The sequence below is a fragment of the Lathamus discolor genome, chromosome 1 (assembly GCF_037157495.1).
Source record: "Lathamus discolor isolate bLatDis1 chromosome 1, bLatDis1.hap1, whole genome shotgun sequence".
Classification (NCBI taxonomy): domain Eukaryota; kingdom Metazoa; phylum Chordata; class Aves; order Psittaciformes; family Psittacidae; genus Lathamus; species Lathamus discolor.
This window is the reverse complement of record NC_088884.1, coordinates 19,901,598-19,924,417: the sequence shown is the minus strand read 5'-3', so window position 1 is coordinate 19,924,417 and position 22,820 is coordinate 19,901,598. Positions and strand designations below refer to the sequence as shown.

The following is a 22,820-nucleotide window of genomic DNA, read 5'->3' as shown; positions in this document are numbered from 1 at the left end:
ATTTTACTTGGTAAAGACTATACTGTGTATTTTGCACACAAGACTTACCAAGCTAAAACATTTATCAGATCACAGGAATAGCACAAAACAGCAAAACAAAGCACAGTGTGTCTCAGGGTAACCAATTCAGAGAATGTGAGGTATACACAGACATGCTTTTAGAGCTTCACGTGTCTGTACACTGAGATCTCAGAAAACAAGTTTTCAGCTTCGTTTAAATTGGCATCCTTGACACTGCACTGTTTTTCTCTCTGTTCTTTTGCATCCCACTTGTATGGAACTATTTCTTGGCACTGTAGACACCATGTTGTTTGTGAGATCAGCCATTTCCATAGCAGATCTTCGCACAATTAGATTCAACACTGTTCTGCAGAAAGAATCCTTGCCAGTCACATAAAATGAGTTTAAAGTATGATCAGCAGCATCTCAAAGACACGCAACAGCAAAGCAGAAAGCTGGTATTGGGTCTAATAAAAGGACTGTAATTATACCGTGCATAGGCTGCAGAAACAACTGCCACTCTCTCATGATATGGTTTTATTCCTTGATAGGCACCTATGTACTGATGTCTTAATTAATCACTGTAAATATGACAGGTTAGATTGATAAATGACAAATGTCAGTTTGCACTTGCTCCTGCTCCTTGAACTGTTAAGAGCAGGGCTTATTGTAAAGTGATGATCTCAGTTCCTCTGGAGGTGACACTGTTGTGACACTGTTACAGTGCCCATTAACAGCATGCCAGATGGAATTTTGTTCTGTCCTCACACTCATAAAATGATACCCGTAATTGTGGGAATGACTGTGTTGGGAACAAGAGATGACTTTTAAAACAATCTGTATATAAAATGGAAAGCAATTCATATGTGTAAAACAAATGTGCGTGAACACAATGGCTGACATATTTTATGTTATATACCATTAATTACTCGAGCATCGTAACATCACAGAGGGACATGAGAAGGGCATTTGTTTGCTTTAAGGCTGATTTGTGGGAGTTTTAACATTAAGGCTATACTTAGTGCAGTTAGTAAGGTGGGGTTTTTTTGTCGGAAATAAATTTTGGCAAAGAAACCTTCTCATATCAGTTGCTGAGGGCTTACTTTACCTAGAGAATCACAGGTGAGAGTACAGGGGAGAGAAACCTCACCATACCAGAGACTGGGGCATACATTTTTTTGCCCCTTCTTAGCCATGTTGTAGTAGTTCAACAACACATGGTGTTGACAGAAAACTCTAGTGTTATTATACTGTTGGGTGAAATCAGAGTTGGGTTTCTGTTCAATAGCAAAGATCAGAGAAATGTGATATCGAGATCACCACCTTTAACATTTGTGCTCCATCATCTTTGAAGCTGTGATCTTAGAAACTGAGGTCCTAGAAAACAACATATGTTTTCTACCCAAAATACATGCTGGGTACACACACTCCTATGTTTAACCACATGTTCTAGAGGCAGCAAATTGGTGTTGGGTAGCAGCCCCACCTCAGGAGAACTTTGAGGTTGGGTTTCTATTTCAGCAGTGATTGAATGATTTCCATCAGTCCGATCAATAGGTGAAGCTGCAAAAAGAATGTTATCCTTGATTTCAGCACTTTGTGAGATGGAGTAAGTGATCAAGTTTACAGTTTGCATTGCTCTGCTGAACAATGATAATATGAGGAAGAAAAACTCACATTCTCGTTCTAAATATTTTCATATTGTGTATTTAGATTTCACTCTCTGCTTTTCCCCCAGGTTGTGTCAGTGTTAGAAGGTGTGCTGTCTAAGTTGTCAAGGTACGATGAAGGCACTTTCTTCTCATCATTAGTTTCGTTCACTGTAAGTATTTGGAATCACAACAGTTCTGGTTTTCTTTCTGTGCATAATTCTGAAATTGTGCACAATCTGCAGTAAAAAGTACTTACTGTGTATTATTTTTAATTTTCTAAAGGTGAAAGCAGCTGCAAAATACGTTGACGTTCCTGTAAGTACAAGCCTTTTAATTCATTTTTTTCCTAGTGTTCATAATAATTAAATAAAAAATGGGAGTTTGTTAGCTCACATTTTTTTACTGTTGACATTCTGCTTTCCTACAGAGGTTCGTTATAGCTTTACGCTGAGTATTTAAACAGCCACTACAAACCTCAGAGGGCATTTCATTTCCCTCAAGCAATGAGTAAGTCTCAAAGCAAAGCTTAGAAAGGTTATTCTCAATGCACTTTTTCAGTTGTAGAAGAGTAAGCATTGTAACTTAGATACTCTTTTGTAGAGGTCTTTCCATCATTTGGCTAAATTGTTCAAATGCACAGGATAAGCAACAAGTAGAAACATTGTACTCAAATATCCATTATCTATTGATTTCTGACTTCAGGACTCAATCTTACTTTTTAATCCCTTTCTTGCTAAGTCTCTGATTTACCATTGTTTATGCAATGTTTGTGTGGTATAAATGAAAACTGGAAAAGGTAGTTGTTGGAGCTCTTTTATATATAAAAGCAAAATCCAGCTGTTAGGATATTTTTATTTGAGTATCATAGTAGAATGTCTTTTAAAAAGCAAGGAAGAAGTTACTAAATACTGTCGTTATCACTGTCCATAAATATCCTTTCTGTTTTTGCAAGTTTGTGTTCTCATCTTTTTTTAATGTGATTCTAAAACAAACTTATTTTCCATGCATGGCAAAAAAAAATTACTAACATTTTTATGTTAATGACCTTACAAGAAATAAACTTACAAATATAGAAGAATGGTGGCCAGAAATCCTTTCATCAGTTCTGTACTTAAAAATATAATACTTCCAAGTCTAAATAAGTTATTAAAAAAAAAAAACTATGCATACTAAATAAAAGCAAAAAAAACTCCATTTCCATAATTTGTTACTTTGCTATCTTTATAGTCAAGCTATTCATAAATAGTGAGTAATAACATTTCTGTTCAGATAATGATTTCAGGATATTTTCTTATTTGGTTATGTGTGGACTTTTTGTTGAATTCTATAAATGCTCTTGTTTTTTACAGAAAAAAGAAAAAGACTCAATTTTGCATTCAAAAGAATTACCTCATATAAAATCCAGTTAATTTAGAATAGCCTTTGTTAATATATTGTGCTGTGGACCCCAAAGGGTCCTTGGTGAGGCACTTTAGACTCAAAAAAGTAAAAATTACTGAACAAAATAGAAATTCATTGACTTCTTTCAAGTAACATGAAAAAAATCTCCAAATTACATAGAATATCTATGAGACAGAGATTTCAAAGTCTTTTACCACTGGCCTGGATACACTGAAGTTCACAAGATAGATGAGACTGAAAAATACCTTTGCTGCGGCTCAGGGGAGTATTGCAAGTCAGGTCACACAGGGGTGCACTGCTCCAGAGAAGAGGGAAGACAAAGTGAGAAGCTGATTGCTGGAGCCCCACTGCCTTTCTCACATGCACTGAATGGTGTGGCTTGGACTGAAGAGACAACCAAGTTAAAGACAGGCTGTCAGGATCCTTGCATTTTTACAGCCCCTTCACTTTTCAGTTATCCCACACACCTTTTCCACAGTCCAAAGTGTGAACTGTGCAGTAGTACTACAGTTGTAAACTAAAAGTGTAAACTGTACATCAGGGAGGCTGTGGACCTGACCAAGCAAACATTTTCCAAATTCTGGAGGAGATTTTACCTGGGTTACTCTAATTGCTTCTTCACGTTCTCCCCATTGTTGTGAAGACACAGTTGAGGCCAGGAAGAACCCTTACTGTCACCACCGACAGTGAGTGCCCAGTCTGAGTAGGATCTAAAATCGTCAGTTATGGAAGTTACAAATTCCAACTGCAAAAAGAGGCTGTAAGTCATCACACTACAAGGTCATCTCCTGGGCTCACAACTGGCTTTAGAAGTGGAGGGGGAGGAGCACAGGGTGAGGAATTGACACTGAGCTCTCGGTCATGAGATGGTAACCTACCAAACCTGCACTAAAGCTAATTAAATGCCCTGTGTGGCCGTAGTTTGAACTGATATGGTTTAAATTCTCTTCTTGTCCCTCCTTACAATAGAGCTGCATATATGGAAGTGACTTAGAAGTGACCACAGCAGGCCCTTTCTCTTAATATAGTTGCAAATACGTTCAAAATTGCACTTCGTTAAATGACCACATTGTTCCCTTGTGCCCAGCTCCGTTCGAGCATCTCACCTTACTGTTGTCTCTGGGGTCTGTTAAATGACCACACTGTTTCTTTGTGCCCCAACTCCATTCGAGCATCTCACCTTAGTGCTGTCTTTGGGGTCCCTGAAAAAGAGCTTGGTGGATCTCAGGGAGAAGGAGGTTGGGAGAGGCAAAAGGCCTTTGAAGTTCTTTTGAGCGTGTGAATTCAGCATTTGATTTCCTTTGATTGCCAGGCTCAATATTTGGCAAAAAGGAAAAAAATGTGCTGGTTTATAGCGAAATAAGAAGAAAATAACTAGACAAAAGAGATGTTAGAAGAAAATGAAGGTACTACTCAGCAGAATGTTTTAGAGAGAGAATAAAAGGTAAAGGGGATGCAAAAGTTAAAAGGTAACCAAAAATAGAAATAATAAAGGATTCTAAAGAAAAACATTCTTGAATGAGTCTTGCTTATTTTGAGGAAAATGTTACTTCTGTAAATATTGAGAGGGGATGTAGTCATTAAATAGTTGGGCACAAAGGCGCACACTCCCCAGAAGGCATCCCTCAACTTCTCAGTGCCAGGGTAGGAAATGTAGGCACAGTTCATTTGGGAGATATGTTTGTGAAAATGTTGCTATCTTCTCTTCCATTCATTAATCTTGCCAGAGAATTGTGAATTACTCCATCCAAAAAATGTTTCATCTTTTTAACCTGTTTTCTTAAGCATTCAACATGAGCCTCCATTTTTCAGAAGGTCCTTTATGAAGTGGGACGTATGCAGTCACAAGGAGCTTCCATTGGTTTCCCCAGCCATTTCATGTAGGGCTGTGTGGACACCGTGTGTGTTTGGGTAATCGAAACACCAGCAGAAATACGAGGGACAGTGCAAAATAACCCAGACTAAGAAGAGTAACAATTATGATAGCTTATGATTTCCTAAAAATAATAATGAAGAAATCTAGTTGCTATTACACTTTTTCTGTTGGTAATTGTCACAGTATGCTAAGCTCTGAAGTGAAAGAAATTGTGCCTGCTGTGCATGTGAAAGAAACCAAATGTTCACAGGAAAATAACACAAATGTTACAAATATAAGTAGTGCATGAAACGTGCAATTTGTTCTCCTGTTAATGGTATGTTTTGACGTTTGGTAATGCAGGAGCTGATTTAGGTTACTATTTCTTTTAAAACAACTCACCCAAATTCACCTTTAACTCTGCTAGTTTCTCTTAAAGGCCAAACAATCCTTAGGAAATGTAGAGCAAGCCAATTCTTTTCTTTTTTTTAATATTCTATTCACAAAGCCAGTTAATCAATGAGTATAGGGAAAGAATGCAGTAGAATTGAGTGAAAAAAAAGTGTATATTGTTAATCTCAAATTATTGTTATTCCTCAATCATGTAGATAATTTCATTGTGTTCAATTTCTCATCATGTAAGTCAGTTTTCCACACAAATAATTGTGTCTCTAGCTGGTCATTTCTACACACATTTGCCTCATTTCCAACTACAGCCAGAGCAATTAGTCATACAAATTGAGCATCCAGTTACATGCATATGTATATACTGCTTTTTGTTCGGAAAGGTATGTTTAAATCCCTTTTGTAGGAGCCAGTAATCTATGCCAGTCATTTAGAGGGCACAGAAGGAACCTAATCCTCCCTCACTTCATGTAGGCCACCTGTCATACCAAGTGCAGAGAGGTCATTTGAAGGACCCAGGGCTGACAGCAGTGCGCGGCTCACACAATGCCAGGCCTCTTGCTCCACTCTTGCCTTTATGCAGGGATCAAAGGTATGAAAAGGGGCCTCACACATGTGCCAGCATTTGACTTATGGGGTCCTGTAGAGGCCAGAGTAGGAACTCTGCCTCCTACCAGGCAGATACACATTGGGACCTTCCAGATACCTCAATTCCCAAATATCACACTTGCTGCATGACCTCATTTAGCTGGTTTTAAGCAGCAAACTACTTTTTATAGGAAATCAGTGTTTATTCAGGTGTGGCCATACTGTGCCATTCATTTTTAATCAGGATTTACTTGGAGACATCTGTCTAAAAATAAAGAGCACAGAACATTTGTTATCCTCATGCTTAGGGCTTCTCCTGCCTCCCTATTCCACATCTTCCTCTTCTGTATGCCCAAAACTGGGAACTGGCCCTACTGTTTCAGATCTGTAAAAACAAGCTATTGCAAAATTGGAGGGAAAACCCTGCACTGTCTGTTTTAAGTCAGTAGTATTTCTGAGCTATCTCTTAAATGGAAATCAGAGAGACAGCTGCTAATACGTAGAAAAGTTAAAATACCATAGTAGAACATAGCTATTTGGGGGGAAAAAGCATATTTTAATACCTGGTTTTACACTGCAACATTTTTAAGACCTTTTGCACTAGAGAATCCGGATCATAGGGCAGACACTTGCATTCCTTTGTTGCCCTGTGGATGTAATGAAACTACACATATATGGAAAAGTGTTTGTGTAAACGCTTGCAGAAGCACAGCTTAAGTGCTGCATGACAGTTGTCAAAATGCACACATTTAGCCTTTGCCAAGATTGCTTTTTCTTTTACAGGAATATGTATTAGAGGCAGGGAAAATGTGTTGTATTTTTCTATTTAAATAGAATATTGTATTTCATAACCATGTGAGAATAAAATGTTACCTTTATAATAGACTGATTAATATAAATGATGCATCTTCCTGCCTGGCTCATGTATTTTGATTTGCAAGAAATGAAGGGAGCAAGGATCTTGTCAAGAGTACAAGCAGTTTGTATTCCAAAAATATTTTAATGATATTTTAATTCTGTTATTCCAAAGCCCAGGCATTAGACATGCAGTATTTAAAGTAGAAATTTCAGACAGTGAAATTTTCCAACATGCTCTTTCATTTGGTGGTGGACACTAAATAAGGAGCTCCTGTGTTTCTCACAATAGCCCCCTCCAGCTCATCACTCCTTTTCATTTCATTGTGACATCCACGCTGTAGTTAAAAAGTCCCCTCCACATTGCAGGGGAGGGAAAGGGGGAGGAGAGGAGAGCAAACACAAAATGGAATGAAGTTTGTTATTATATAGTTAGTCTCTAACATCTCCTTCTCATTGATGCCTTGATAGGATAGCAACTTGGTAAAACTAGGGTTTTTTTTCTTGGTAATATCAAGAATACAGGTTTGTTTAATACTCTCTGATGCTAAGAAACATTCTGTGACAAATGCCAAAGTGAGAATAAACATAAGTCTTTATAAATGTACACATTTTTAATTGAGATTTGTGACAAACTGTCACACTGCAAAAAGCTGTGCAGAAACTTCAGTGTATCTCTGCTGTAGGAAAAGCCTAATATTAGTGGCAGTATTACACTTGTTGCAAACCTTTCAGCAACAAGATACTTGTATGCCTGGAAATCAAGGCAGTGCAGCATCACTTTTAACTAGGTGCCTCAGGCAAACTTTGCCAGTGGGAACTATGTGTGTCGATTGTAATACTGCTTCTGCATCATCTTGGAAACTGGAATAATGTATTTTGAAATTTGCCTCCTTGTTAAATAGACACTATGGTAGTGTCTTCTTATTCAAAGGGGAAAAGTTAAGCTGTTTCTTCTTTATCTTAATTCATTGCTATGAAAAGTGCCTGTCGATCTGGACCCACCTACCAGTGAATAGTAAAAGAGACAACCTGCACCTGTAGGATTAGGTGCAGCAGCAGGAAGTAAGAGCACTTGCAGTATATAATTAACAAGGATTTTATTTTTTTTTCCCCAAACAGCATGTTCATCTTGCCAGGTTAACTAGTGATTAACCCTAAAAAAGAATGTGCTGAAGCCTACACCCTTGTTTAAACTCATTCACTCGCCAGTGTATTCAGTTACTTGTGTAACCAGTGACAAAGTAACCCTATTTACAACTTTTCATTTCCTGGTATTTTATTTGATGTCTTTGTATTTCCAGTTTCTCCATTCATCTCTTTGTTTGGTTCTCTTTCATTTTCAGATAGGTAAAACATCTTGTCTGCTGTTCTGAATAAAACAAACCTACAATAGCTTTTTATTTATTATTAAAAAAAAAAATTCTTGGGGAAATTTTGAGACAGAATACCTTTTTTTCTTTTTTTCCACATTATCAAGCTAAATATACCAGGTTAAATTCCTCTCCCGAAGAGGTGAAAATAGCTCTCCCCATTAACTTCAGCAGATGTTCTGCCAGAGATTCAGAGGAGCAAAATTTTTTATATTGAGTATAGATGTGCATCATGGAGCCTGAGTTGCTTACGTCTGTCCAATATTAGTAATGAAATGCCTCCTGTGACAGTTATTTAAAATATATTTCAGCTTCTGTTTGTTTGGGGGTTGCTTTTTGTTTGCTCGTTTTTTGTACTTTGAGGTACATCCAATTACTTACTTGTTATTTGGGGGTTTTATTCTACATTATCGTGGGGTTTTTTTCTAAAATATCCAAAATGGAGCAACAGAGGATCATATATTCAGAGGTTCCCATCTTAAGCATAATCCCTATTAAAAAGGTTAAAACATTAAATATATAGATAGCACTGAGCCTGTTTTGATGCTTGTAATAGCTTTCTTTTATTTTTTACATGTTTAGAGAAAAAACTAAATTCAGTGCATGCAGTATGGAGATACAATGAAGTATTTGATATACTGTTGCTCCATACAATGTTTACTGTGTGCTTGGCCAGCCATGAGCAAAGATGGTTATCTTGCAATGATTTTGGTGAGGTTGTAAAACAGTCATATTGTTGGAGCATTGAAGATCTTCCTTACCCAAACATATTTCCACTGTAGGCAGACACTGTTTAAAAGGAAAATTAATTTTTTTTTCCCCAGCAATTTCAAAGATAATTATCCTGCACACATTAAAGAAGGATAAAGTGTTTTAAAGAACTGTAATTCTAATTGGTAAATGTCACCAGCTGTTGCAGTTACTCTTACTAGTGTATATTCTTTTAATGATTACGCTCCCGTGCCACAAGCTACATGAAAATATATTCACTAGGTGTGAAATTCCCATATGTCACAGCTTCAGGACTAGGTAAACATCTCAAAGATAAGGGGAGAGTTAACACTGATGGGAAACATTATTTTCCTAGCTTTGGCTGTCTGCAAGATGAACATTTTTTTTATTGAACTTAGTAAAAGAAAAAATTGGCTGAATCAGAGAACCATTAGGTTTTAGCGTTCAGTGGAAGATTCATTTATACATTCAATATGCCTCTCCAAGAACTATAATCAGCCTTTCGTTTGTTAGATTATCTCCTTCACCCACCCCTGGAGATTTCAGAATATTATCCCTTTATTCCTCCAAATTAAAAATAGTCCAATTCCTATTAACTGCCTATCAGGTTTTAAAAAGTATGTAAGGTTTCAATGCTGGTCATATTTTTTTGTACCATCACAAATGAGTATACTAAGGTAAGATATGGAGCTTTCTGTTTTAAGTCTCCTTCACTTTGTGAATTAGTTTAATATAAAAACATTTCTCTCACATTTTAATGAAGGCACATTTTTATGAAGGAAATATAATGATTTCTGTAAACCAAGTTTTCCACAGAAAACTGCCTTATCTATTGTAATCTTACATTTTTATCTCTACACTTAGGACCAAGGTGTGTAACTCAGATATAAATGTAAATGGCCCTGCTTTCCTCTTACAAGTTTCATGTATGCATGTACGTATGTGATAAGTTTTTAAGATGAGCTTTCATTGCCTCTGGAGTGTGCAGGAGGCATTTCAGTTTTTCAGTGAGTTTTGAAGATGCTAGAAGTGTTAAAACAGGCCACCATTCCACATTTTAAGAAACGAAACGCCATTGACGTACATGTATAAATAAGAATAAAATCTTATTTTGGATTGTGTTCCTATTCATTGTCTGTGGTAGATTCAGGGAAAAAGAGATGAAACTCATGATCCAGGAGTTTTCCCTCACTGCAGTTTTGAGGGGAGAATGCTCTTATCCTATTATTGTAATGGCAGTTTCTGGATAGATGTTAGTTTGGGCATGTTGTACCTTTCCTTCCCTCTTGTGCTCAGTCCTGTTCATATATGTTATAATATATTACACACAACATAATAAGGAAAGATAAAAAAATAAAAGTTATCCACTTTCAGGCTAGGAGGGAAGCCTTTACACAATATTATATGCAAATATTTTAAAACTATATGAGCATATTTATGCATACAAGCCTTTAAAATATGCTATTTTACAGCTTTGTACATATGCTGTTTTCAGACAATAACAGCTTCTGAGAAACAGAGATGACTTATGCCTGGGAATTCAGGGACTGGGGGTAGCTGCTTTCATCCTCCTTCCATAGAGCTGTTTGTTACTTATTCTGTACAGGGTCAGTCTTAGCCAAACCCAAATTCTTTCTAAATAGCTTTCTGGTAAGGCTTACTGTAAAGTATTATAAAACTTGACCTTCTCTTGCATGCCATGAGCTTTAAAAACTGTTATCTGGGAGTAAACTTGCTCACACAGAAGGCATTTGCAGAAGACTTGACAAAGTTTTTGTTCATTCACAGTTCCTGTTAGAGGGAGGTGAGCTACTGACCAGCTCTGCATACCCTGCAGGAAAGAGTATGTTGCAGGCTCTTAGGGGCTTTGGTGCAGAACATTTTGTGGCTGCAGAGGTCCAGAGCCTCAGCTGGTCAGGAGAGACAGTTTGAGCCGCCACTCTGGCTGGCCTGACATAGTATCACATACACGACACATCCTAGCCTGTCCCATGTTTGGGAGCATGCTGTGAAAATTATTCCTACTCTGCTATTCAGACAGACCAGAGATCAGTACAAGAAGGGAAACATTTCAGTCCTTCCTCCTTCCTTAGGAGCAGTTGATCTGATCGAGCCAGTGCAACAATTTCAGAAAAATAGGGGTACAGGTCTACTCTCGTAACAGCCTTTTTATACCATTGCTCTGAGGGAAATACTTGAACGTCATTTGAAGCGGAATTAGTAGAAGCTAACCTCAAACACAAAACTCAGTACATTGGAAGCAGATCACAACAAATCTGAGGCAATGAAAAAGGAACTGAATGCTTTTTTAAGCATTTTCTGAATGTGATGGCAGGATCTAGACCTTGAGGCTGGAGTAACGATGAGAATCTCACTAACAAAAATGGGGGAAATACCTGTTTGCCTTGATGTTGCCAGAGCCAAGACTTCATGCCATTACATATGGCAGTGTAGATTTGTGACTCAAATCATCCATAAATTATAACGAGACCTTCACTGTTAGTGAACCCTCCTGAATTTTGTAACTAACCCAGAGACGTCATAAATAGAGTTTATGCATGTGTGAACATTCTAACATAATCTCAGTTTTCATTATGTTTATGTATCCCTTATTATTCTCACTTGTTGAGTGGTCCAGCTCTTTCCCTTCCCACTACTTTCTCCCCTTACTTTATGTCTCCACAGAAACCAGGGATGGATCTAGCAGACACCTACATTATGTTTGTTCGACAAAACCAGGATATACTTCGAGAAAAGGTCAATGAGGAAATGTACATAGAGAAGTTATTTGATGTAAGTAACTACCCTTGCAAAGCTTGCTGGCATCACAACTACATAAGAAGGGATAAGCTGAATTTAATGATATTCAACAAACCATTCAGATGCTCTTCCCTGTTGATCATTTTTTTCTTTTGCTTTTTATTTATCATCTTCAGCTGTCAAGGGTGGCCTTTCTTTAAACATTTTCTACATGAAACTTCTAAGTGCTAGAAGGCATAAATAAAGTTGGTAGAAGATTATTATTTGAAATAGTCATTTTTCCACTGTGAGTAGTCCAATTTTATTGCATCTTTTGATTTTACATTTGTGAACTCCATTGCAGACCTAATTACCCTATATAAAGAACTTTTACTGCCTGCTTATCTACAGGAAGAGGTCAGTTATGCCAGGTACACCTACGGGTTTGACTGGTATTTTCATGGAATGACTTTTAGAATTTTGTTTTATGGTCTTTTAGTTTAAGACTTAGAATTTCTTAAAGTTTTATCTAAAAAACGTTTATCTAATTATCAAGCTCATTTCCAAAATTCTAATCCCACTTCTCGCATCCTCCGCCTGGAGGCGCACACCTTACTAGCCAGCCTGGATCTTCGCAATAATTTCCCTCAGCTTCAGTACCAGCTTCTGCAGCCACTCATTCCTTTGCCCTGCTTCCTCCTCTTTTTGTTAGAAATGGTCACCTACTCCACCAAAATTTTCCTCAGACAAGGTTCTCCTGTAATGCCACTAGAAACACTCTTGGGCATATTTCTGCTCATTCAAGTTCTGACCACTAATTTATATCTAGTATGTCCCTTTCTGAGTTACATGAAGGAAAAGCTCTAGGCAGCTGAAACTGTACTTTCTGTATAAATTCAAATCACTACATGTGTAAAATATGTCTAAAAGAAAAGTTATTTTATTATGAACTTGGATCAATTTGCATGGAACTGATCTCAGTCACTTATAGTCATGTAGAAATTTGAACAGGGAAAGAAGTAATCTCTGGCACTGTGCAATGCAATTTATTGCAAAACAAATTCTGGAACATAATGCAGACTTTGAAATGTATTTATTTGTGTGTCATCTCTTAAGTATTTTAGAAAGCTTTGCTGGCAGTTTCATTTAATTATGCAAGTTACAGCAAATGTTTTCATAACAGCAATTCACAGCCTTTACTGTGACACTACAGTTGTGGCAGTCACAGAAGGTCCCATAACATAGACTCTCAGCCATGGTATGTCATGTCAGTGTTTGTTATTTGTTAGGCTGGGTGGTCAAAAAAAGACTTATCTCTCAGATTTTATATTTCCAGGCACTCCCAGGCAGCTTTACAAAAAAAAAGTATCATCTGTTTTAATAAGCTAAGTGCTAATATGTGTGAAAAGAATGATTTTATAAAAGCTTTGATGCCCTGCAGGGGTAGAAAAATTATCATCCATCCAGCTGGCACCTTTGCAAAGTACTAAAACCATATTAGCAACTTCTGCTTCAGTTTGCTTTTGCACTGAATCCGCAAGCATATGTTTCATTTTCAAGTTTCTGGTTTTTGTTTTTCTTTGGGGTTATTTTTGCTTATGTTGTAATTTTCTCAACATTAATAAAATTACATGCCTAAGGCCAAGTCTAACTCTCACTGGAGAGACCACATTGACTTTGTTGATGTAGTGGGACTGGAGCAAGCCTTAGGCTATGTCCATAGTAGTAAACTAGCCAGGGCCTGGGCACAGCCTGAGAACTAGCAAGTGATCATCCATACCATTAAGTCATCAGGATGGTTCCTGGTGTGATTTTGGGTTAGGCCAGCTAGCACTAACCCAAGGATAGGGCCTCAATACATTTGGGTTACCATGAATGAAGGACCTCTTCCAAATTTCATTTCAGCAATCAAGCTATTCAGCACAAGAAGTTATCTCTGTACGGATGCAAGTCATGACATAGTGCTTGCCTTTGAGACATAAAACCATTCCTGTCCCCTTTTACTCAGTAATACTCATTGTATACCGTCAAGGCCAATGCTTGTAGCTGTAAGAAAAGAAAAAAGATGTACATGATAAGTATTTCATGTATCAAGTATCTATTTGTATCTTTATTTTTTTTTTATATATGGTGCTATCACATTACTACATCACATCACACTAGGAGGAATAAGCAATTGGACAGATTCAGATGAATGCAAATATATAAGCTCATAGTGTGCAGGAATTTAAAGCAAAGGATAACTCAATTCTCCTGAGATTAATTCAGTTTTAGAACAGTATGATTGAGCAAGATTTTGCCCATGATTTTTGGAAGGATTTTTTAGGTGAGTGATAAAACAAAACCTAGGTACTGTTTGTAAATTCAGTTATATCAAGTTATATTTCAGTAGAATTAAATACATTCACATTTTTATGTAAATATACTTCAAGTCACTCAGTTGGCTACAATTGCAGATCACAGTTGATTTCCCCTTAAAAACATGTTGTATCAGATAAGAAATCAGCAGCCAAGCTGAACAGGAAAAGTGAATGTCTGTGCTTCAGACTGGGAAACACCTCATCCAGACTTAGCAAAAAAACCCCAGACCATTCTATGTGCTAGAGGTGTTAGTTATAAATATAGACAATGCCAAGCCTCGGATGCTATTTTAGATCCCAGAAAAGTATAACTACAAACTACTTATGCACAAATTTCACTTACTTGATTCAGAGCTGCTGTGTACTAACAGCTTTTACAGTGACCAAGAGAATGGAATGTCTATCTTATGAAGTAATATAACAGAGGATAATTTAAATTTAGGAATAGTATTGAAACAATTACAAATGTCTTCCAGTGGGTCACGGTATGTTAAGGCTAGAATTTGGAAAAATTTCTATCTACCTGAGAAGTCTGAAGCTAGAGAGAAGACAAAAAAATGTGCATTGTTTTATGGTGGTGCTTGATAAGCCTGGAAACACACCGCCATGCAATACAAAATGTGAAAATCAGGAGAATGGAATTTAAGCTTGTGATAATGAAGCCTTGCATATGAGAGAGGCTCAGGTCTCCAGGACTTTGAAAGAAGACTGACCTGATAGTATTTTCTGTGCCACCTTTAAACTATTTAAATCCTATGCTTCAGTACCTCTGCTGATTATGCAGCAAAACCCAGGTGATTATTTTTTTCCTTTCTTTCCTCTGAAAAATTGGCTTCTGTGTCCATTTTGTTCTTATCTCCTCCAGACAATGTATAGACAGCATGCAGAACACAATATGATTTGTGTTATAACATTAATTATGTTAAGTAATAACATTGCTTAGCAACAATTAAAAACAATCGGTGTCATCAGCTCTCTTCCCAGGCTGGAAGTCAAAACACAGAGCTTGCACCAGCTACTAAGAAGGAGAAGAATTACTGCTAAACACAGGACAGTGCTCATGGTAGCACTGGTCTCTCCCATATCGGTGTGCCATCTTGTTCTCAAAATCAGTCACCAGATTTGGAGTCATGAAGAGTTTTTTCTTGGTCAGTTTGTCAGGACACTTAGGGCTTTTTGTCTTCCATTGCTGTCTGGGACATGGTCTTCCACAGATCTTAAGGAGCCCTAGGAATGTTTTTATAATGCATTAGATATGTGAATGATCTTCAGTGATTCTTGAAGGCTTAATTTAATGAATGATTCATGTGATTCCTTCCAATCCCATAAGCCACTGAGGTAAACTAAGACAGTGAAGTTACAGCAGGACAAGTTTCTCTAATAAGCTCAAATAAAGCAAACTTTTCCACCATTAATGCTGCAGAGATTCAGGTAGATTCAGTGTATAACGACTAAATCATGAAGACAGGCACTACAGTGTTTGCTGATTAAAAGTATCACCCATAGAAACTTTTTAAAGTTTAATCATTTAAACCAAGAACTCAATTTTTTTAATAATGTTTAATAAAATGCTTTAGAAACAAAGTTATACTTTGAGCCACTGTTTGAAAAATGCTTTCAGAAAAGGCTATAAAAATAGCAGTTGGTGAATGGGAAAAATTAAATATTGAGAATAGAGTTACACAAATACAGAATAAATCTACATCATTGCTAGTTATTGTTAAGGTCCCTCTTATTTGTAAAGGTAATCTACTCAATGGACTATGTAAAAACATTTGTGCAGCCTATCAAAGAACAGTGCTATGTATCTGATCACAGAATTAACAAATGTAAAAATCATCCAACTATGAAATTTCCATAGAGTCTGGTTCTGCACTATCAAAATCAATGGGAGTTTTACCATTAACCTTAATAAACACAGTGCTGTGTCCATAACATGCCAACTTATCATTACTGATTAGTCTTAGATTCGTGTTTTTACCTGAATTTTTAAGATGAAACAGGTAGGTTTTGAGGTCCTGAGCATTTTAAATTACATTAGACTTATAAATTGAAAACAGTTTCTTTCAAAACAAAATTGGATTTTGTTAACAAACCAGCTTAAAAAAGATAATTAATTTTGCATAAAGCACTGTTTAAAACATCAAAGCAATACTTACTTTCTGTAGTAATGTATATTTCCTAAGTGCCACTTTGTGTAGATTCTCACTTTCTTGTACCTGTTAATTGCACGTGAAGTGTGGATATTGTCTGAAGACAGAAAAAAATGATTTCAAACATTTTTCCTTCAAAACCCTTCTTGGTTTATTTGCTATTAAGTACATTATCTTATAGTTTGTGTTGGGTCTCTTATAAACAGTTGCATGATTGCAGTTTTATTAAGACTATATATGCAATGACATTTTCATGCAATAATTGATTGCTGCTTTGAGAAATGAAGAATGGTTTGAGAGAACAGTTTTAACACATCAGTGTTTAGCCACTGATACAACTTAAAGGTTTTCAAAGTTTTTTAGGCTTTAATTTCTGGAAAACCTCTACACAAGTGTACCATAAACATGTGATATAGTCAGAGTGAGCAACCTGGAAAGGTTGGCATTGGCAGACAGGTCCCTTTGTTATTTTGTATAAGGTAGCACCTGTTAGCAGATGTTGACTTTGGCCCTGATCACCCATCTTTTCTGGGTGTTAAACCAGTATGGTGTGACTGAGTAGTCCTGTTGACTTCACAGGGACTGCTCATATCCAAGAACATCTTCGTGGTTCTGGCCTCATGCAGGGTAATGATTTCAACAAGCAGTGTAAGAAATGTTAATGGCAGGGAACTCGTACAACTTTCTTTGAAGTGCAGAAAGACAGAACATCTTTCAGTAGTGTAAATGCTTAAACACTACAGATTTATGTAGCTGCTTTTGTATTTCAAAATTTCAGATGTAATGTGATGCTTTTTTTCTGTTGAAAAATGCTTGTGTTTCGTCTGGAATGTTAATTAAGTGATAGTAGTGTTCCCATATCACAACCACTATTTTCCATTATGTAGCAGGGATGGACAATTTAAGTTCAATGATGTACTTGAGTTTATTTGAGGTAGCAATTAATCTCCAAAGATTACTATCAGCTACTTCATTCCGTGCCTAAATTGAGATAGAAAGTATCCATCTGATTCATTTCTGTTTGCCATCATATCTGCAAGTACATTTTTAGCAAATGCTTTATTCAGTTGCATCATTTCTATGACTTCTCTGACCTTTTACAAAAAATGTGTCAAAAATGTGCAAATGGTTCTCCTTGGCAAGTGAGTTAATCTTCAGCTGGTGTTACACAGCTAAGAGGAACACTTACTTAGATGTGAGTTTTCTGTAGTACCAGCTCCTTGTACTGTCCATGTCTACCTCAAAGGCACCATTACTGTAGTATTTAGTATTCAACAATGTTTTTCTAGAAAACTTCAATTTTGATTTTTTTCCTTTGTTCTCAAATTGCTTCCTGTCGCATTATTTTTAATAAGTAATCTTCACTTTCATTGTTACGTAATTATTTGCAAGTGTGTGATTTGACAAAAGGTATACTTGGTTAAAGGCCGCATTTGAATCAAAAGCTGTGTTTGTATTAACCTCTGAGAAACATGAGAGGACCGTGCCTAATTACTTAAAAAGAGACTCAACAAAAATGGATTGTAGCTTGTTGATCTTCCTATTTCTTTGATAACTCAGAATAATCTTCAAGAAATATGTGGGCTTCTTTCTCAAATTCTTGAAATTTGATCACAGCGCAAAATTGTCCTTTGGCGCAAACCCAGAAATACACATCTTTGTATGATGCACCTGGACATATGTGGCAGGTCTGGTAGAATCAGCTAATTAACAACACAGGCTTAAACAGGCACCTCATCTGGCAGTGTAGTTAGTTGCCTGATGGTGCTCAGCAGGATTTGGTAGTGCTTTTTATTTTTCTATCCTAATGGTCTGCTGCCCACCTAATTTTGCCTTATTGTCAGCCACTACTTACCGCAGCTTGAGGCCCTCCCAGGAGGCTAAATTATTATCAAAGGATTAGGGAGATGTAGCCTTGCAGCTCTGACATTTCTGATTACTTGTCTATGCCAGAACACTAATTAGCTGTGACTAATTAAGAAAAATGTTCCTGCCATAGAAAACCATTTAAAAGAACTGAGAAGTAGAAAAGCAATTGAAAAGCTGAGCAGTGCTCAGATTTGCCGATGCTCTTTAGATTTTCACCAAAGTCTTCACTCACCTTTAATTATGTCTAATATTTTATAGGGAAAATAGATCTTGATATGAGAACCACTCTGCAGTTTTCTCTTGACCTAAAGACATTCTTGTAGTTTTAAAACAGTTTGTCATGTCTTTTTGGGTAAAAGAAAGAACTTTAGAGAAAACTGTAGGCAGTATTACCAAATGTAGACTGAAAAAAAGTCCACATTTGGCAACATGATAATTAAAAAAATATAGCACACCCAAATATATGAATCTTCTGCAAGATGGAAGCAACATCTTGCAGATTTATTGTTCAAAGTCTTTTCAAAGTTCACTGAATTATTCCTGATGTTTAGACACCTCATTTTTGGAGATAGAAATCTCTATAAAAAAACAGTTCATTTGAAAACGGTAAAACGTAACCTCCATCTGATTTCATACAGTACATAAGTTCGCTTTGATTATTATCTTTTTTTCGCCCTGGAATATGCTGAGAAAAGGAGTGCACACTCTTGGAGGGTGCTGATTATGCTGCTGTGAATCCAGCAAAGCTCAGTACTGTTGAAATCAATAGGACCACAACACACTTAAAGCAAAGCATGTGCTTCAGAGTTAGCTGCTTCAGAATCACAATATTCAGCACTTTGTAAGCTGTTTTACACTGTAGCTGAGAGTGTTTTCTCTAGAGGAAACCATAAAACAATGGCTAGTTTCTTCTATGTTTTTGATATATTTCCCCACTTCTTCATTTTTTATGCCATTTTTAATTTGTGAATTTCCATCTTATTAGCTACCAAACAGCCCAAAAAGATATAAAAAGTGTTTTCTCAAGACATTATATATCCCATCATCCAGTCTTCATTTAGTATTCATGGAATGGATGTCTGACACCTTTTTGACACTAATTCAATCATATTATTTAAATCTGCCCAGTGGGAGAGTAAGAAACTACTAAAGAGATATTCTGATGTCTTACTAAAGAGCTTTTTGAGTCTAAAAGGGAAATAGAGAATTATTTCTCAGGGCACTAAATCTCATATCCTGATATTCAGAATCTGCTTATGCTGTCCTAATCCCTAATTTCCTTGACTTTTGTGAGAAGCTCACTTTTTTTTTTCTTTTTTTTTTGGAGGGGGGGTGGTGGGGTGGGGTGGGGTGTACATCGTGAGGGAAAAATGGGGAGAAAAAAATTATCCCAAACTCAAGATTTTAAAGCCAATCTGATTTTTTTTCTGAGGGAACTTCAACAGTCAGGGTGGAATTACCAGGGGGTTTTGCTTGTTTGTTTGGGGAGGGGCTGTAACAGTAAGAGCTTCCAGTACAGTTTCCCCATGGACCTTTCTGGTCTATACTGTTCATTCATTTATTTAACTTAGTTAAATGCATCTATCCATCACTCAGAGTATCCATTCACTAAAAACAATAACAATTCTATCAAATAAAAGAGAACTCCTTCCAACATCCAGGCACAATTTAGTCCTTTAACCTTTTTATCCTGCTAGGCACAAAGTAGCAACATCTCATTCCAGGCACTGTGGGTTTTTTGGTTTGGTTTTTTTTCTTATCTAGATGGCTTGAAATGCGTCTAGCAGCTTAATGGAATCAATTGAGCGTGGGCAACTATAAAAATATAAAATAGCACTGAAACTTTATATGAGTCTGTCAGTAAGTGTTAACTGTGGCTGCAGCTTTCACATTCTACACAGTCAAGAGAAATCAATAAGGATTGTACCATTTATATTGTCTTACCTAATGTTTGTTCACCAAGAAATGCCAGGCACAAGCACCATCTAGGGAATATCGATTTCTTGATGTACTGTAATTCACACACGTATAAACAGCAGGAGAACCTTGTGGCTTCTCAAACCTTACTTGCAGGTTTGATATTTATACTTGTATTTCTTTTGGGTCAAGCTTAGTTTAAAAAGGAAAGTCAAGCGAAACTTAGATAGACACGCAACTGCATTGTTGATCATATTACAAGAAAAATAGTGCCAGGAAGCATAATAAACTAGTTTTAGTGTAAAAAGTCTGAAGTAACAGAAAGAGGTCACCATGTTGTAAATCAAAACAGCAGCAGGTGAGGATGGTGCAGAGTGCTCTGGCAAAGTCAGTGATTCATCAGTAGAAAGAGCTCCTTAACCCGTTTTATCCCAGGGAACTGAAGCTTTAGTGCTGATTTAAATGTGCAAAAGTCTTCACCTATATAGAGATGATTTCCTTTAAATAATTTCAAGTGTTTTGTGGTATATTTTCTTAATTTACACCCCATTGATAATCCTTTATATTATACTGTACTGAAAGTGTTTACAATGTGCAAGAAAAACAGTACAAATAATTCATAGAAAAATCGGCTCCAAAAAAAAGCAATGCAGCTGTAAAATATGCTTCGCTGAAAGAGTGCTCATTGGCGATAGGGTCAGAGATGGAAAGGAGCAAACCAGGCACCTGCCCAATCCAGGGACACCTCCAAAGAGATGAGGGGAGGAGAGAAGCAAGAGGGAGGCAGGAGGCTGGACCTCTGCTCCACATTAGCGCTGCTCAGTGTGGTGCCCAGTCAATGCGACGTAGGAGAGGAGTGGCTCCACCGCTGTGCAACTCCCTATCCACCTCACAGCTGCATCCAGCCCTGTCATGTGCCACTGCAAAAACAGAGTAAACAGATGATGAGTCGAGACTGCTGAGGTGGAAAGAAATGAGCCTGTAAAAATTCACCCAGAGGAACCTAGGATGTTCTAAATGCTCTAATTAAAATACGTACTTGACCTCATTCCACGTGGAGCAGGGAGTCTAAGTAGAAGACTCTAAAGCAAGAATTACTAACGTGAGTGTAAAAGCTACAACACAGATATTGGCCCAGCTTCAGTCCACCTCACTTTTGGTGGTCCTGGATGACTAGGCAAAGGCAGAGCTAGGTGTCTCAGTCACATACGTTACACAGTGAACTGGGACCTTTAATCCAACTAACATTACATATGCACTTAGGAACACTGTTCAGCATTTGTGCAGCTAAGCACAGGTGTTTTAAAACTAGAGCATGTTAGCATGAAGCAAGCGTTACAACGAGTAACAACTTGGTCATTTTGCATTGTGTTCATTTGTTTATTTTGACAATCCAAGCTGGCTTTCTTTTTCAAGATCACTCAAGGGATGTTTCCCATTCTGTGCCTTGGAGGATGTTTGCCAATACACCCAAATTGCAACACAACACCCAGTGTAGCAAGACTGACAGTGTTTGCTCCAGAGATTTTTAGCACCAGAATAACCTACGGAAATACTGTTCACAGATGCACTGCGTATCCAGAGTGGAGTAGGGAAACTGTTTGTGCTGTTAGTCTCTCGCAGTCAAGAGCATTATGTTAGTACCTAGTGTTTAAAATCAGAACAGCAACGTTACATATGTGCAGATACAGAAGGAAGTTATGCATGTCTAATTTTGCAGAATTCCAGGTTCTGAGTGCATCTACCATATGTGAAGAAGCCAGAAAAATATGGAGGTCACAAACATTATAAAATAGCATAAATATTGTAAATTGCTGTTTAGCAACCAATATACAATACAGGGACAGATGAGTACTGTATATTTTGTGTTGAAAGTGTATATTTATGTTTAAATTGGCAGCAGTTCCATAGCAACTAGCTAGCTTCTAATTATAAGCCTAAAATATGAAAAAATTACTTTCCACCTAAAAGGTAAGCTTTTCATATGTTAGATTTAATTTTGCTCTTTCAGAATGATATCCTTCTTGCTTAGGAGTCCCAAAGATGCTTAATATGCTTTGAAATGAACCTGTTTCTCTCTTTGCTTCTCATTGCTGATTTCTGAAAATCAGCCTGCCTAAGTTTGCTTCCTTGTATTACCAAAATATCCCATCCAACAGCTGTTCACTTGTTTGTCGTCATCAGTCCTGCTAAACCAGATATCTTTCTGTCAGGGTTTGGGTTCCTCTTTCTCTTGAGCTCCTCTCCTGTTTGCTTTGGGAATGGCAATCCTTCATTCAAATGAGAAGGGAAGAGACTGACTAGAGACTGAAGTGTTTGTTTCAATGACTCAGTCTTCAGAAAAACAAAGTTTTTTGAGCTCCCTGAGAGGTTCATTGGAGTAATGGCATGAAAAAAAGGCTGAAGGAAACCAAACAAAGAGTCCTGCTGGAAGGAAGAAAGCCTTCCTTGGCCAAGCAAGGCTGCAAGAGGCAAGTTACTACATCGGCTGCAATCATACGCACACACCCCAAAAATTAGGGTGAAGAAAAACAAACAAACAAAAAAAAAAAAAGTAAATAAATGGCTCATACCCAAACAGTTCTTAATTTGAAATGACCAAGCTAAAGAAATCTTGGTCCTGATCCCTTTATCAGAAGAAGTATGAGTGTTAAAGCAGATGGTAGTATGTGGGGTTTTTCTCACTTCTCCTTTCCTGGTACGCGTAGCTGTAATTTAGGCTGTGAACATGTTTGCACATTTCCAAGCCAAAGTTCAAAATTTGGCTTAGCATTTCAGGCCTAGAGGAGGAAGCAAAACATGGAAGCTGAATAAAAGCCTGAAACGTTTCCAAGAAGGTGCCTTGATAGGTGATCGTGAGTATGGGGAGTGTAAGACACTGGTAGGGCAGAAGAGGTGTGTGTCAGGGGCTCTCTGCACAG

The 22,820-nt window shown here is 37.3% G+C and overlaps 1 protein-coding gene across 8 annotated transcripts in view; it reads left to right on the top strand.

Moving 5' to 3' along the window:
- CADPS2 (calcium dependent secretion activator 2) overlaps positions 1–22,820 on the top strand; it is a 315,891-nt gene that overhangs the window by 280,990 nt on the left and 12,081 nt on the right. For 5 of the 8 annotated variants that reach the window (XM_065663295.1, XM_065662937.1, XM_065662857.1 and 2 more), the window contains 3 exons: positions 1,739–1,822; positions 1,935–1,967; positions 11,547–11,654. In XM_065663295.1, coding sequence (XP_065519367.1) covers positions 1,739–1,822; positions 1,935–1,967; positions 11,547–11,654 — 225 coding nt within the window. Of the gene's footprint in view, positions 1–1,738; positions 1,823–1,934; positions 1,968–11,546; positions 11,655–11,797; positions 11,908–11,964; positions 12,027–16,692; positions 16,959–22,820 lie in introns of those variants that run through there. The other 3 variants (XR_010608797.1, XM_065663024.1, XM_065663136.1) reach the window with 3 other exon arrangements.